The sequence below is a fragment of the Polypterus senegalus genome, chromosome 18 (assembly GCF_016835505.1).
Source record: "Polypterus senegalus isolate Bchr_013 chromosome 18, ASM1683550v1, whole genome shotgun sequence".
In the NCBI taxonomy this organism is placed as follows: domain Eukaryota; kingdom Metazoa; phylum Chordata; class Cladistia; order Polypteriformes; family Polypteridae; genus Polypterus; species Polypterus senegalus.
In genome coordinates, this window is record NC_053171.1 from 14,613,455 (window position 1) to 14,629,198 (window position 15,744).

At 36.9% G+C, this 15,744-nt stretch overlaps 1 protein-coding gene across 2 annotated transcripts in view; it reads right to left on the reverse strand.

Annotated features, from left to right (window-relative positions):
• The window catches only part of LOC120518780 (coiled-coil domain-containing protein 9B), a 145,634-nt gene that overhangs the window by 23,367 nt on the left and 106,523 nt on the right, over positions 1-15,744 (reverse strand). For both annotated transcript variants that reach the window (XM_039741742.1, XM_039741741.1), the window contains exon 9: positions 12,327-12,423. In XM_039741742.1, the coding sequence (XP_039597676.1) occupies positions 12,327-12,423 (97 nt within the window). The remainder of the gene's footprint in view (positions 1-12,326; positions 12,424-15,744) is intronic.

Sequence of the window (15,744 nt, forward strand, 5' to 3'; positions counted from 1 at the left end):
TCCCACAAGCATCAGTGCTTTTGATCATTGCTGTTTTTAATTAATATAAATAACAAAGATAAGAATGTAGGTAGCAAACTAATTCATTATGAAGATGATGCAAAACTATAGGGAATGGTGGGATGCCTTAGAGTCGGCAATATAATTACAGAAGGACCTAGATGGAATTCAGATTGGGGCAGATACTGTATATGGCAGGTAAAATTTTATGTAAATATAAGGTTTTACACATACAGTAGCTAGTAAATATTAAATGTTATTACATAATGGGGAGATCTGAAACTTGACAATACACCATATAAGACTTACGAGCAGTAGTGCCTTTGTCACTGTCCACAACCAGACAAAATATAGGATTATGAATACCAATAGAAAGTTTGTTTATACCATGTGAAGGAAAACCCAAACCAGGTTATGCTTAAACAGTATAACTTCCATGTGAGTTCTTATTTAAAGTATTATGTGCAATTTGGGTCTTCATACTACCAAAAAAAAAAAATATCAATACTCAGAGATGAGCTACTAGACTAATTCTAGGACTGCAGGGTATGAGCTCTGAAGAAAAGTCAAAAGTTCAATATTTTCATTTAAACCAGACAAAAATTATAAGGTCATTGAAAACTTGCCATCATGAGCTGATGAATTCACAGACGTCCTATGCTGGAAACAATTCGAAGTCAGCATGTCAGCAGCTGGCATATTGCAGGTATTATTGGTTTTGTTATTAGGATACAATACAATACAATACAGTTTATTTTTGTATAGCCCAAAATCACACAGGAAGTGCCGCAATGGACTTTAACAGGCCCTGCCTTTTGACAGCCCCCCAGCATTGACTCTCTGAGAAGACAAGGAAAAACTCCCAAAAAACCTTTTAGGGAAAAATGGAAGAAACCTCGGGAAAGGCAGTTCAAAGAGAGACCCCTTTCCAGGTAGGTTGGGCGTGCAGTGGGTGTCAAAAGTAGGGGGTCAATACAATACAATACACAGAACAGAACAATTCCTTAAGACAGCATAATAATAAAAATTTTAGAAGTACGGTTTAACGGTAGATGATATGACATAATTAGGTTTGGATATTTTTAAGAGTCCTGGAGACCTCATCCATCTAGCTGCCTCCCCATTTGGCCATGCCACGGCTGAAACGTTGCTCCGATGAAAGGACCCCTCTTTCCCATGATTCCTGTGATCCTCCATCAGGGATGACTTTACCAACTTTATTAGGATACATCTGTCTTTTAATTAATTTACCAGATTTAGGATAGATATTGCTACTTAGTCACAATGTATTTGAATTGCTGGAAAATGAATTGTAACAAAAAAATCAAGATATGAGCCAAAATTAACTGCTGTCTGAATATAGCCTTAGTAGCCTGTAGCAACGTTTAAACTCAAAACACAGCTAGAACGAAATTTTCAACTCATTTGGACTTATGTCACCTATAGATGGTACCTACATGTGTATCCCTCCTGTGTGGTTTATTCGCAATAAAGCCACCATTTTTGATACTATCTAGCTATTATATAGTGCCTTTCATATCTATCTATCTATCTATCTATTATATATTACCTTTCATATCTAACTATCATATAGTGCTTTTCATATCTGTCTATCTATCTATCTATCTAACCATCCACACAGGCTGAAATTAACAAAATTATGGGAAATGCACCAGTTCTTGTTCTATTTCACAAGTATAGTAGAAGGTAATTTGTAAGGTTGTCTGAGCATATTGACACAGGAGTGTCTTCTACTGAAAGACTGCAGTAATTGAGGGTTACATATTAAAAGAACATCTTCAAAATTTAAGCATAGCTTAATAAAATGAAGGCTCTTTTAATGATACTTGATATGGCGGAAAGGATGATACTGTATAAACGATGCAGAAATCTGCTGATGCACCCTTTAATTTATTATCTTGACAAACATCAGTAACCACTAATTCAGCTTGTCAAGCATGTGTGCTTAGGGGACATCTTCAGGGCACCAAAAAGGTAGGCAATATCACTCAGGGATGAGAGGCGGTGCTGTTCCTAAAATCTACTCTTTCCTCAGTAGTTCAGAGGCTCACTGGCTGAAGGACGAGTAACCTAGTTCTGCTTCTGCCCGCGAAACCCCACCCCTTCCAGGTTGGTACCATAAAGACCCAGAAGCCACCAGAAGTGAGCATTCTTTGAGAACCAGCATGTCAGGAAGATGGATCTCCACCTCAGTAGCATCTTTCTTTTCTCTGCACCATTGTGTGCATTTTCTTTTGATTTTTTTTCCAAAAACCTTATAAAAACAGGGTTACTGGCTGATACCCCAACTCTTTGTTAACTGATCTGTTTAGATTTTACAAGATGAATACCCAAACAAGTGCACATACTGTACATGTAGGCACACATATCTTGCTTAGTGCTATTTAAATAGTATGATACAATAACCTTTCAGACTCCTCTTTTATGTAATATACACAGTCTATGAAGATTTCATCAGTTGCACCTGAGCACCAGATCCATTCATGCAGAAATGAAGAAAATACACAAGGCCTCCAAGGACCTTGCTGGGGCCAGCTGAGCTCTGCCAATGCTACATAAATACAATTGACTCTTTATGTGAAATGATACTTCAAGGTAAAAATAAAACAAAACAAAAAATAATTAAAAGAAAATTTCCTGTCAATCCATAAAAAAATCTAAACATTACAAGATGAGACTCAAACTAGTTTAAAATAAAGGAGTCTGGATGATTGAACAGACCTTTATCTAAATAAATTGCAGCTCTACGCAACCATACCATGACTACATTTATGCCTGGCTTCCTACAGTTTAACGCTGACAGTCCCTATAGACATCTGAAGGAAAAATAATTAGAAATCAACTGCATTTACTAGCAACAAAGAAAAAAAAAAAAACAAGGTTGCATTGCTAATAAACTAATTGCTTTTAGCTATTGTCTAGCAAGCATGAAGTTCTTTTCTTGGCATCACTGCAATACAGAATGGTAAGGATTCACAAGAATATGATCGCCATAGTGCCAAATAGCAATTATAAAAAATTATTTTGTATCTCAGTTTTTCTCTCTTTTTTTTTTGCAGTTACTCATTCAAGTAATCAACGAATGCTCAAATCACTTATGAGTCTATCCCTCTGTCAGGCCATTAGCTTGTGCAGGTCAGCCCTGTATAAATAAGCAATCAGCAGCCACTATTTCTAGAACTCACATTTAACAATTTACTTCAAGGAACTGTGAAACTACTCATACCAAAAATAAGTGCAAATTAAAAACATGCAACTTAAAAAGAATGCCGTCCATTTAGAGGTAAAGCCACTGGACAGAGATACTGTAATAATAATAATTCTTTGCATTTATATAGCGCTTTTCTCACTACTCAAAGCGCTCAGCAATTGTAGGTTAAGGGCCTTGCTCAAGGGCCCAACAGAGCAAAGTCCCCTTTGGCATTTATATGATTTGAACCGGCAACCTTCCGATTGCCAGCCCAGATCTCTAGCCTCAGAGCCACCACTCCCCTCCGCTGTAGAAACCTCTGAATCCCCATTGAAGCATAATGATCAGATGCTATGGAGAACACCACATGCTAAGAAGAATAAGATGTTACAGAGTTACATGGTCGCCCAGTATTCTCTCCTTTGGGCTTGCAGAGTTAATTTCAATAATGTACAGCTCCGATAGCGCTGTAAGCATCCTCAAGCAAGGCAGACTATTCTGTGATGGTAGTTATGACACAGATGCCAGAACACAAACAGTTTCCATGCTATTTTTTACAATCTGAATTTTACTTTTAAAAGATATTGGATATTTTTTTTACCATTGTTAATGTGTCCTTGAGTATTAATGAAAACAAAAAACAGAGCAACAGATTCAAACTCATATTTATGAAACAAAAATGAGTCACTGGATTTTGGTTTGTATCCAAAGGTGAGATAATAAATCACACTTGATCACAGGCAATTTACACTTGTATAAGTCTGTGATATTAAGATGTAAAAAAAAAAAAAACATGAAGGTGCAAGAACAACTGCGAAACAAACACTAAATGGTAAAGTAATATCCCCAAAAATAAGACACAAACTCGGCACATGACATTTTCAGCAACTATAATCACATTTTATTTGTCAGCAATTAGAATTAGAAAGTACATGATACATTTCAGCTTGTTTTGTTATCTAATGATTACATTGTCTAGATTTAAACAGCTTTTAAAAACCCACATTGATTTAGCTAAATGCCAAAGGAGTTTGTTTCATATTCCCATGACACTTTGTGATTTACAGGAACATTCCTGTTTACTTTCTTGATTACACTGCTTCGTTATTTTCACTAGCCTCCTGGGGCCTCATGCATAATGCCGTACGTAGAATTCACACTAAAACATGGCGTACGGACAAATGAGGAAATGTGTATACGCACAAAAAAATCCAGATGCATAAACGTGTGCGTACGCCAACTTCCACGTTCTTACGCTAGATAAATCCTGGTCAGCGTGAAAAGTAATGCATGTGCACACGTTTGCCGCCACTCCCCAACTCCTCCCAGAATTACACCTCTTTGAATATGCAAATTAATATAAATATCCCTTAAGCTCAGTGTTCTGTGAAAAGACAATGGCAAAAGCATGAGGGAAAATAGAAGAATTTCAGTGAATACCAAGTGGAGGCAAAGAAAAATGTACTATTTGTTGGTTAAACAGTGGTATAAACAACAAAAGGAAGTTGATCGAGTGACAGAGTGTTGGAGAAACTCAAAAGCTCAAGTTCACAAAGTTGTACAGTGCCCGAAAGTTGTCAGATATCAAAGTTTCCATGAAAAGGCGAGTCGTAGTCAACCGTCTTGAGTGTCAAATGAAAGCTTATTAGGGTACAGAGAATAGAAAAAAAAAATAGGTACACAGTGGGGGAAAAAAGCATGAAATGTCAACTTTAATCACATAGTTCATTTTGTCATTAAAGTAGAACATCATAAACTTCATCTTTAGATCATTTAACTTACTAGTTTCTCAAATACCATCGTAACTAAAGTAGCACGTTAAATGTTTCGTATTCTGTTTGTTCTTCTATGTGCTCTGTGTGTGTGAATCACTATGTGCTTTCTCTTCCTCCGACAGGACACAGAATCCATTACATTCATGATATTACAGATCTCTGATTAATTTAAATACTAAGATATATACTTGATATTTTCATGATGATAGAAATTAAAGCATGTTATTAAAACATGGCCAGTTTGCAAAACTGAGCGGAGAACTTGTGTACTCCAGAGATTGAGCTAGCGTGAAAATGTGTGTGGCTTTACGCCAAATCTAGTTTTTATACATCACAATGTGAGCGTGGAAATAGGTGTACACAACATTTTTGTGCGTACACACCGTTTATACATGAGGCTCCAAGAGTATATGTGATGCACTATTACCTGAAAGAATTCTCCAAAACCACGTCGAGAACTCTGAAGACCTTGTTTAGTTCCCTTGGGCTGTTAGAGATCTGTGCCCATAAATAATAAACATCTCAGTGTAGGAAGACGGTCTTAACTGGCTCAAAAATCTCAGAGTGATGCAAATTTCTCTTAGAAATTTAGGAAATTACTCTTAACATCACCAGGATTTAGGAAGACTTGTGAGCTGTCCTAACTCACTAGGAGCTGCACGATGGTGTTCAGGCAGAGATCGATACACACATTCCGGGAAAGGCAGAATGTTTTGAAAATGCTGAACAACAATGAACTTGTAAAAAGATGATTTGCGGTGGAGTATTATTTGTAACATTATAATATTGTTGTACATTACATGATCAATCCATCTGTGCAGAGAAGCCATGCACTGTCAGCCAAAATTAAAGTGCTGGTAACGTTACGCTTTTTGCACTAGGGAAAAGGTATCCTTACAATGGCAATGTTTTTGGTATGTCACAGCCAACCATTTCTTGAATTTTGCACCAGACTTTGAATGCCCTTACTGCAATATGCAGATTATACATTCATTTGCCCATCACTCCATCTGAGATAATGTTAAAGAAAGCTGCATTAATGCCAACTGTCAAAATCCCATAAAGATCATTGCAAGCGATATCAAAGTATCACTAGACAGGTGGTCATGGATGCAAACTGTGTTGGAGTGTCCAGCATACTACCACTACCCCGAAGACAGCTGGGCTGGATTAGTGATTGACAATGAAATTTATGCTGAGCTCTGCATTCCACAACCAATAGCCACTTTATACTTTATAAAGTGGGAAGGTTAAACAAGGCTGGACAGAGACTTCTGGGGCACTGAATGAATAGAGCCTTGTAAAATATAAGGGGACATCACTGAGACATACAGGCACGTCACGCAACTCTGGAAGATTATCTGGAACAGTTAAAGTGTGAATGCAGATTCAGTGCAGGAATAACTGTGGCTAGATTCAGTAACTGTTACTTTGCAATGCATTTCCCATGTGCCATAATAGCAGGAAGGTGATTCTTCTGGAAGTACAGCTGTGGATCATTCATTGCCAACAAACATGCTCGTTATTGGGATAACTATTGATTTGTGTGTGTGTGTTTCCATCTTGGTGTTGCTTACAGTATTATTCATGATGTGGTAACAATTACATGCAGGTTAGTGCAATATCCTACTTTATTATGTTTTCCTTTGTCTTCTGCTTTAAATATTATTATTATCATTATGTTTGAAGTGAAGCCTCAGCATTAGTATCAGAAGAATACAAAACATCAGTCCGCCCTGCAGTGGGCTGGCAACCTGCCTGGGGTTTGTTTCCTGCCTTGTGCCCTGTGTTGGCTGGGATTGGCTCCAGCAGACCCCCGTGACCCTGTAGTTAGGATATACCAGGTTGGATAATGAATGAATGGATAATCAGTATTAATTTATATCAAGTGGTGCCATAAAATGATGAGATCATTCATTTTCAGATGTGGCCTCCTACACCTTGCTAGGACTGGGAGTTGGATGCTTCATAACTTATTCTTATGTTTTACTTTGAGGTTGGACAAATTCCTATCCTAGTCAGACTTTTAATGCAATTCCTATGAGGAATTCTGAAATGCTTGATAAATGCAAGCCCTGATTTCACTTTGACATTCAAAAGTGTTTTTCTGTTAAAAAGCCAAACTGTGATTCACCGTTTTATAAAAATAAAATTTAAAACCTTCCAAGGACATAAATACTTTTTATAAGCCCTCGTAGACTTCAATACCCTTATTCTTTTAAGTAAAAGTTACATTAACATACCGCCAATATACATTTTTGAAATGTTATAAATATTTATGAACTAGCTATTGTCAAGGGTGTGGATGTCCTGCTATTGTCACAGAGACAGAATTAAAGAGAACATAGGAAGAGGTGAGACCAATGCTTAGAACAACATGTCTGGTTCTTCCATCGAAAAAAAAAAGCTGTAACTCCAACCTATATCTTGCCACTTTGGTATACAGTATCCTATAAAAGGGTTCCCACTTGGCTGGCATGTGGTCTTTTGACACAGATGAAAACAGTCCAGTCTCATCTCTTACCTGCAACAGTTGCTGCCAGTACAGTACTCATGTGCCACTTCAAGAACATCAACATTAACTGCAATGGATTACCTACAAGATACCCCAAATATTTGCTCTACTTTATGTTCTTTTTTATCATATGTTAAAACATTTTTTAGACTACTGAACAGCTGGGAACTGCCTTCCACACAAGCTATGAAGAATGAGACATCTTGGATAGAGTTAAATGTTCCATTTTAGATATGCGTAAACATATACTGGCCTCCAGTAAAAAGGTGCAGATGAAGCCAATGTTGTAGGAGGTGACAATGATTTATCATTTTGATATATGTCTGAAACAAAAGGTTGAAATAATAGCAATGACTGCTCTGAATAAATTGAAAATGTTCATGCAAAGATAAATATAAACAGTATATGACTATACATAATGTCAGGGATTATTAAGCCATGGATCAATTCAAAAGTTCAATTATTACTCTTTATTATTACTCCCACTCAATACCAAGTGCATTTCAGTAAATGCTTGGCATTTGGGCCATTCTGAACAGTTATGTGCATATTGTGGTCCAAGACAATACCAAAAACTTGAAGAAATGCATTAATGATACCAAAAATATGATCAAATGCATTGATGATGCTGGAGTCCCAAGGCTGGCAGTAGCAGAGGGCCTTTTTGCATAGCAAAGTGTTGCAGATGCTGTTACAATTGGGCGTAAAATAGTAAGCATTTTTAGCATTCCACATTAGCACACTTCAGCTCAGAGGACGATCAGCATCACAACTCTACTGGATTCCAAGGTACAGAATAACTGCTGTAATTCTAAGGAAACTAGGAATGGCCAAGCTCGCATATATAGCGTGTAAAAGTGTAAAAATTGATCAAGAAATAACAGAGTTTTAGTTGAAAATAATTAAGTGGCACAATATTTTGGCCCACAGTGTGGTGTGTTGCCAATTAATTCAGTCAACAACAGACCAGCAGCAGTCAGTCTCCTGGCTCCCACTAAGACTGAGCACAGTGGACTGCGAGGAGTCTGTACTCTGCAGCTCACGAATGCCAGGACGGGGCAGACTTCATTGATGTCTGTCAGAGAACAGCTTTGAACAGCAACTTGAAATTGCAATGCGTCAGTCTGTTGCATCCGCATTATCTGTGCCAAGAAACTTGCCATCACAGAATGATGACAAGAAACTGGATGCATCAGTAAAAGCTGAAATGGCGGTGTTTCAGAGCAATGGCAAGCACAGGCGTTGTTTAGAACAAGTGTATCAGTGTCTGATGATTGTGCCGCCTACTTCAGTGGAGGCAGAGCGTGCTTTCTCAGCAGCTGGTGTACTCTGCACGAAGGTGCTCTCTCACCTGGACAACCGCACGCTGGACATGTTGTGCTTTCTATGCTCTTAATACCGCAACTAACTAGATACATCTATTTATATGACAGCATGAACTGCTTGTAGATAAGGTTAGTCTTTTATTGGTGTCAACATATTGTAGTAGTTTTATTAAAAATAAGTGTTGGTCATTCTAAAACCGTTCGCATGTGAAATGCCCGTGCACTGTGTCATCCCGGGCACCCTGGATTCCTGGGAATGACATGCAGGATTCCCAAATTCCCAGGAATGGATTCCCTATCTGCTTGCTATATTACAAATCTACACCTTTCTATTTTTTGGATTTTTCTTCAGCATTCAACACCATACAGCCTCATATACTGATTTGGAAATTAAACAGTATGAATGTAAACCCATTTATTACACTATGGATTCAGAACTTTCTTTAAAATCGTTCACAGACCGTTAAAGTACAGGACACTTTTTAAATAGTCATTTATTCAAACACAGGAGGTCCGCAGGGGTGCTGTCTTATCACCATTACGGTTTACTCCGTACACAAGTGACCTGAGACAGAACAATGACCGCTGCTCCATTAACAAGTATGCTGATGACACCAGGCTCATAGGACGCATATCTGGGGAGGATGAAAGCCACCATCTAAATCAAGTGGACTGGATGGTAAACTGGTGCAATAAAAACTCTCACTCTGAATGTAAAAGACACCAAAGAAATGATATTTGATTTTAAGAGACAGAAATCTGTATGTTCACCCATTGTAGTTCTGGGAGAATAGGTAGAAATAGTGACTGGATATAAATACTTAGGAACTAACCTAGATAACAATCTTAACTGGAATACAAATACAAAAAAACTATTCTCTAAGTGCAACCAGCGCTTATTTCTCCTCCATAAACTCAAACAATTTAAAGTAGACAAGGACCTCAAGTTGTCCTTTTATCGCAGTCTGATCCAGTCTGTCATCACTTTCAGTTCCATTGCCTGGTTTAGTAGTCTGACACACCAAAACTCAATAAAGCTCCAGCAGATTACAAAGTGTGCAGCTGAAGTTATTGGGACTGATGGGGATGATTTGACTAGTGCGTGTGTATGTCAGAGGGCCATGTTAAAGAAACTGGAAATCATCTCAACTGACGACAGACACTCATTACATGTAAAACTAAAGTTCAGTAAATCAGGAAGGAGAGTCGCTTTGAAAACCCACACAAATCGCTCCTGAAACTCCTTTCTTCCTAGTGCCATATGACTTTTTAATAAGAAATATCGGAGATAATGATTAAGGCTTTGATATATATCCTGTAACCTTTTTTTTTTGGTGTAAATATGTATTATCTGTCTTACCTTAACCTTTCTTGTTTCTATTTGTTTTATTTCATTCTGTCTGTTATTAGATGACTAAACATGACTAAATAAAGAAACCTTAAACTTTTCCCATATTTTAGCTCTGTATAGTAAGGGGTGAATGGCAACTACAAGGTTCAGATGTTCTGTATGACTGCTGACAGGATTGTTCAAAAAGTGTCTCATTTGTTTTATTTGTTTATATTTATATATTTTACTGATATTATAAATCATATTATGTGATATCATCTATTGTTAAATTCTGCTCCGTACTTGTAATATTTTTATACTGTATTGAGAATTACTTGTGTTCTGTTCTGTGTATTGTGTTATATTGACCCCCTTTTTTGACACCCACTGCACGCCCAACTGACCTGGAAAGGGGTCACCCTTTGAACTGCCTTTCCCGAGGTTTCTTCCATTTTTTCCCTAGTAGGAGTTTTTCCTCGTCTTCTTAGAGAGTCAAGGCTGCGGGGCTGTCAAAAGGCAGGGCCTGTTAAAGCCCATTGAGGCACTTCTTGTGTGATTTTGGGATATACAAAAATAAATTGTATTGTATTATATATATATAACAGCTTAATCACATTCAATACCATTTTGTAATTTTTCATTTGAGCCACTTTTTAATCTAAAGACGTTTTGGTCACTACAACACTACTGTATGTGCCATTGGGCACATAATGAACACACTGTTATGGTATGGTATGGTGGCAATGTTAAATAAGATTGTCTCTCAGTCCTGAAGGCATCCAAACTTTGTGTAAATGAACAGAAATGCATGTTGTGCATGCATTCTTGTTTGGTGTTGCCCGACAAACTCTTCTTATTGATCTTGGTTCTTGATATTTTTGTCTGAGTATCCTACTAGCAAATCACCAATAGATCTCTGCCACGATCCTTAAACCTCATCTTTCAGAACTAGTGAGGGATTTCCCAAAAGTTATGATACCCGCTTTCTCTGGTGACCAAAACTTCCACTTGCAGATTTTTCTGTGATAACAGATTCTGTTTCCAACTTTCTGCAATGATGATTTCTAAAGTTCTCCAAAGTGTTTCATGCTACCTGTTCTCTAACCAGTGGAATTACACTGTCTACTGGGAGCTTGCTAACCGCGAACTTCAATCTCCTTGATACTGATGCCTTATCTTCCTTGATAAAGTTGTCGGTGATTTCTCTATTAGATGAAGCACAAATGGATAAGCAGCACACTGTAATTTAGTATTTTTCTTTGGGGCAAGCTTGAGTTTGGATTAGAGCCACTCGAGTTTAAAATATCTCACAATTCTTTTTTTCTAAGCGACCTGGAGGACAGTCTTTAAGCAGATGCAGTACAAGAGTGAGAAAAAATACAAAACAGTGCAGAAGGAAATGAGGCCAATTTGCTTCATTCCCATCCCATCCGTCATACTGAACTTCAACAGGTCCCTTCGAAAAATGTGTGCAGATAAATCACCTTACTTAAAAGACACATTTTAACAGTATCCCCTGTGATCTAGGCCAATCTATTTTGTAAATGGCTTAGTGAGGCATTAACAATGCAAAAATGATGTATACAATACAATTCTGCCTTTCCATGTGTTATTTACACATCCTCATAACAATGGGAATCTGCATCACACCAGTAAAATCAGTTATATTCTATGGCCTGAGTTCATATTGCTGTGGATGAGAGCAGCGTGTTTTAAACAAATGTATCTGGCTCTATATTTTTCATGTATCTTCAGATGAAAGAGGCCTATTCAGATAAAAAGCAGCTGCAAGGACATACCCATTGTTCATTTTTAAGTGTTGCTTTCTGCAGAAAAAAAGCATAATACAGGAAGCCAGTCTTTTGCATTTCCCTGTCAACCTCTAACATACACTGAATCACATATGGCACTGCCTGATCTGTACCATAAAATAGTAATCTAGCTGTTGTGTATTTAATGATAAAGTTTGTGGATAAACAGCATGGTTACTTTGCCCCTCTTTTTTAAACCACTGTTACGTTCTCACTGTGAAACTAATCCTTCAAATGCAATACAAAATTTCAAAATTCTATTTTTTTAAAGTAACAGTTGAAAGAAAACTGTCACTGAAAATAAAAGGTGGACTGTAACTTAAGTCACCATGCATTTTGAATGACACTGCATACAGTACCTTCTTGCTCTGCCAGTTAACCTGTCTTTTCCTGTAGCTTTACTGCTCACAGTTGGCACAGTTCGACAACGTTTATCCTCACAATGCTGAGAGACACCTACAAATTTCAAAAACAAAACACCACTTAGAATCATTTTAAAGGTATCCATAATGCATCATTATATAGTATGTAGAAATGAAGGTGGTCATTCACTTTCTGATTTAAAATTATAATTTATGAAAAAAGGTGCCCACAGACCCCAAACTGAAAAATGGAGGGCTTTTTTATTATGGAGTATCAATTGCTAACAGATGAGAAACATGTTCTGCAATTTGTAATTTAGGAAAAAAACGTTTTTGTGTATAAATAAATATATAGTCAGCAAAGTTAACCTTTTTACCATATATTGACTATATTGTAAACTATCTTTACAACTATTTGTTTCCAAATTTTGTAATATACGGGACTATTCTTGTTTGAAATAAAATAACTGGCTTGATTTCTTTGGCTTTGCAGAGCACCACTTTTACCTAGAACAGCGGTTCTCAAACTTTCGTATTTCGCGGCCCCCCTTTTCTACCTGGAATAATTCTGTGCCCCCTGCATAATATAAGATAGATGAGAGTAACCCATAATACAACTAACAAAGGTATGATATTTTTGCGGTGTCGCGGTATCCTATCATTTTTACTTCCATAAGATTTGCATGTGTTCGGCTAACTTCGATGAAATATTTGCAATTAATTTTTTTTAAAGTGCTTTAATAACTGTTAAAATGCCTTGTGTGGTTTTTGGTATTAATTCTAATCCCAAAAACAAAGAATAATTTATTTATTCTTATTTAATTATTTTTTTTATGTAAAGAAACAATTAAATGTGTTTTAATCTTTAAAAATCTCGTAAACGAGGACACTGATGAAGTCAATCTGTGCGAGACGAACGCATTTTCGCCCGACAAATATTATATTGCTGTTAGTTGTATCATGAAAATAACCCAGTATGCAGTAAATTATTTAACTCAATTTGGCAATATTGGCTACGATGCATTATCACCTGATCGACTGTTACCCGAATGTTTGTGACAGATACCGATACATCTCGAACTTTCTGGATTGAAAATACACGACTATAAAAGCAGCAGCAGTGGTGCCACTCCTCAATTAGTCATTAGATCTATGCCTTAGAAATGTTTTATTTTAATTTTAGTTATAATGCATTCGTTGTGATTATATGCCTGCAAATTTAAATTTGAAATAAAAATGTAAAAAATAAATTTTGATGTCTTGTTCGTTTATTCGATGTCCCCCTTGTTCAGCTTCAGTGCGCCACCCCACAGTTTGAGAACCGCTGACATAGAAGATGGTGCCATCTCTATAACAGCTCCTTCTTCCTTTACCAACCGGATACTATAATAAATTCTTGTGTGGTTTTCCGCTATACAAAAAAAAAAAGTATTGTACTGTATTGTATAATAGAACACAAGCTAAAAGAACAGTCTTGCCATAAACATATTTTAATTGAAGAATGTCTATGGATAAGAAAGCTGCCTTTTTCAGCCCCATTATTTAGTAGTTCTGTATTTTACAAGCCATGCCAAAATAATTTAAAACTGAAAGGTAGTGGACTTATTTCACAGCATCTTCAAAGCCAAGGCTGTCAGCAATGCAAATGAATGAATGAGAAATTGTTTACCACCATTTTGAGAAATGGTCAAGCTATTGCACAGGACAACCGACAACCGATTATAACTTTGCCTTCGGTATTCAGAGTTAAATCTCCCATTAGACCAGAGTTCATTTTTGAGATCAGGGGTCTGGGACAAATACACATATGGCTGAAGAAACTAGTGACATCACTAAGAAGAAATGAATCATCAGAGCACAAAATAAAATAAAAGAACAAGATGTTGATACAAAATCAAGCATAATGGTATATATTAAAACCAGTGTTTATTGTTAGTATAGCGACAAGTAAATTAAAGAGGTGAACTAATATAAATATGAAATTAAGACAAACTGAAAAGATAGATTTGACATAAGAGACACAGTGACTGAATACTTATTAGACTTGCCTGAAATTACACACAACAATGAAATAAAAAAGCAAACAAAAAGGTAGATACCTTGCTATAAAAATTAAAAGTCTGCAGATTCTGAGTCAAGTTTAAAGAGTCAAACTCCAGAAATATTATAAAGGAAATAATTGATTTTTATGTTAATTGTTTACTTCACTTTCATGTATTTGCTTAAACCCACATTAACTGGTTGATCACAGGGCTCTTTTAAAAAATTTATTAAAGCAAATAAAAAAGAAGTAAATAATTATTATGATGCACAGCTACTACATGGCTCCATTAATTTAAGTAAATGTAGGGTATGACATGTAGGAAGTAAAATATTAGATTTGAATACACAATGGGAGGTCTTAAATTTGAAAGTACTGCTCTTGAGGAGGATCTAGGAGTTGTAGTGGACTGGTCACTATCAACATCTGTTGTGATGTGAGATTTTGCACACAAGTTGATAAATATTTTGTATATCTTCATTTGTAACTTAGACAAAGCAATGTAATATTAGTGTTACATTCTAGATTTTAACAGCAATGGTTTGATGGTTTAAGAACCCCTTCCACTCTTTTAGGACTGAGTCTCTTTGTAATTTTACGATAGGGTTTTTGGGGGGCAGCGCCTCAAACAGGTTTGGCTAATATTTCTCTACTAAAGTCTCTCAGTCAGCCCCCACAGGAAAGCCAGGCTGCCTAACTGCCAAGCTTTACCTTAACAGCTGGTTTGGAGGGCAGGTGTGAAGATGTTCTGTCCCCCCATTGGTCTGAAGTATGGCTGTCTTGTATCAGAAGCCTTTAAGTACCATGGCGTCCTATTGGCTCTAGGGGTTTGACAGAAAACCTATAAATTTGCTTGCTTTACCTCACCCCCTCTCTCTCTCTCTCTCTTACCAAACTGATGAAGGACCATCTCTCACACCATGAAGTGAAAAGGACAACACAATGAAGAGCACAGCTCGGCAGCCATACAGAGACAGGCATGCGGCCTGTTCTGAAGAAAGCTGATCTCGAATGATGCCTTAAACTAGAGACATTTTACGTAACTGACAAGGCTAACACAATCACAAGTTATATTGTATAGCATGATGCGTGGAGCATTAAGTCAAACAAGGTTATGCTTAAGCTCTGTGACACTCTAATGAGGCTTCACCTAGAGTACAGAATGCAGTTTTAGTTTCACGACTACAAAAAGAATAACAGAGCTAGAAAAAGTTTAGAGAAGAGCGATTAGGCTTATTACAGGACTGAGATGTATAAACTATGAGGAAAGATTAATGGAGTTGAACCTTTTCTGTTTAAGTAGATGAAGCTGGCATGATTGAAGTGTTTAAAATTATTAAATAAATTAATACAGTGGATCCAGGCTGTTACTTT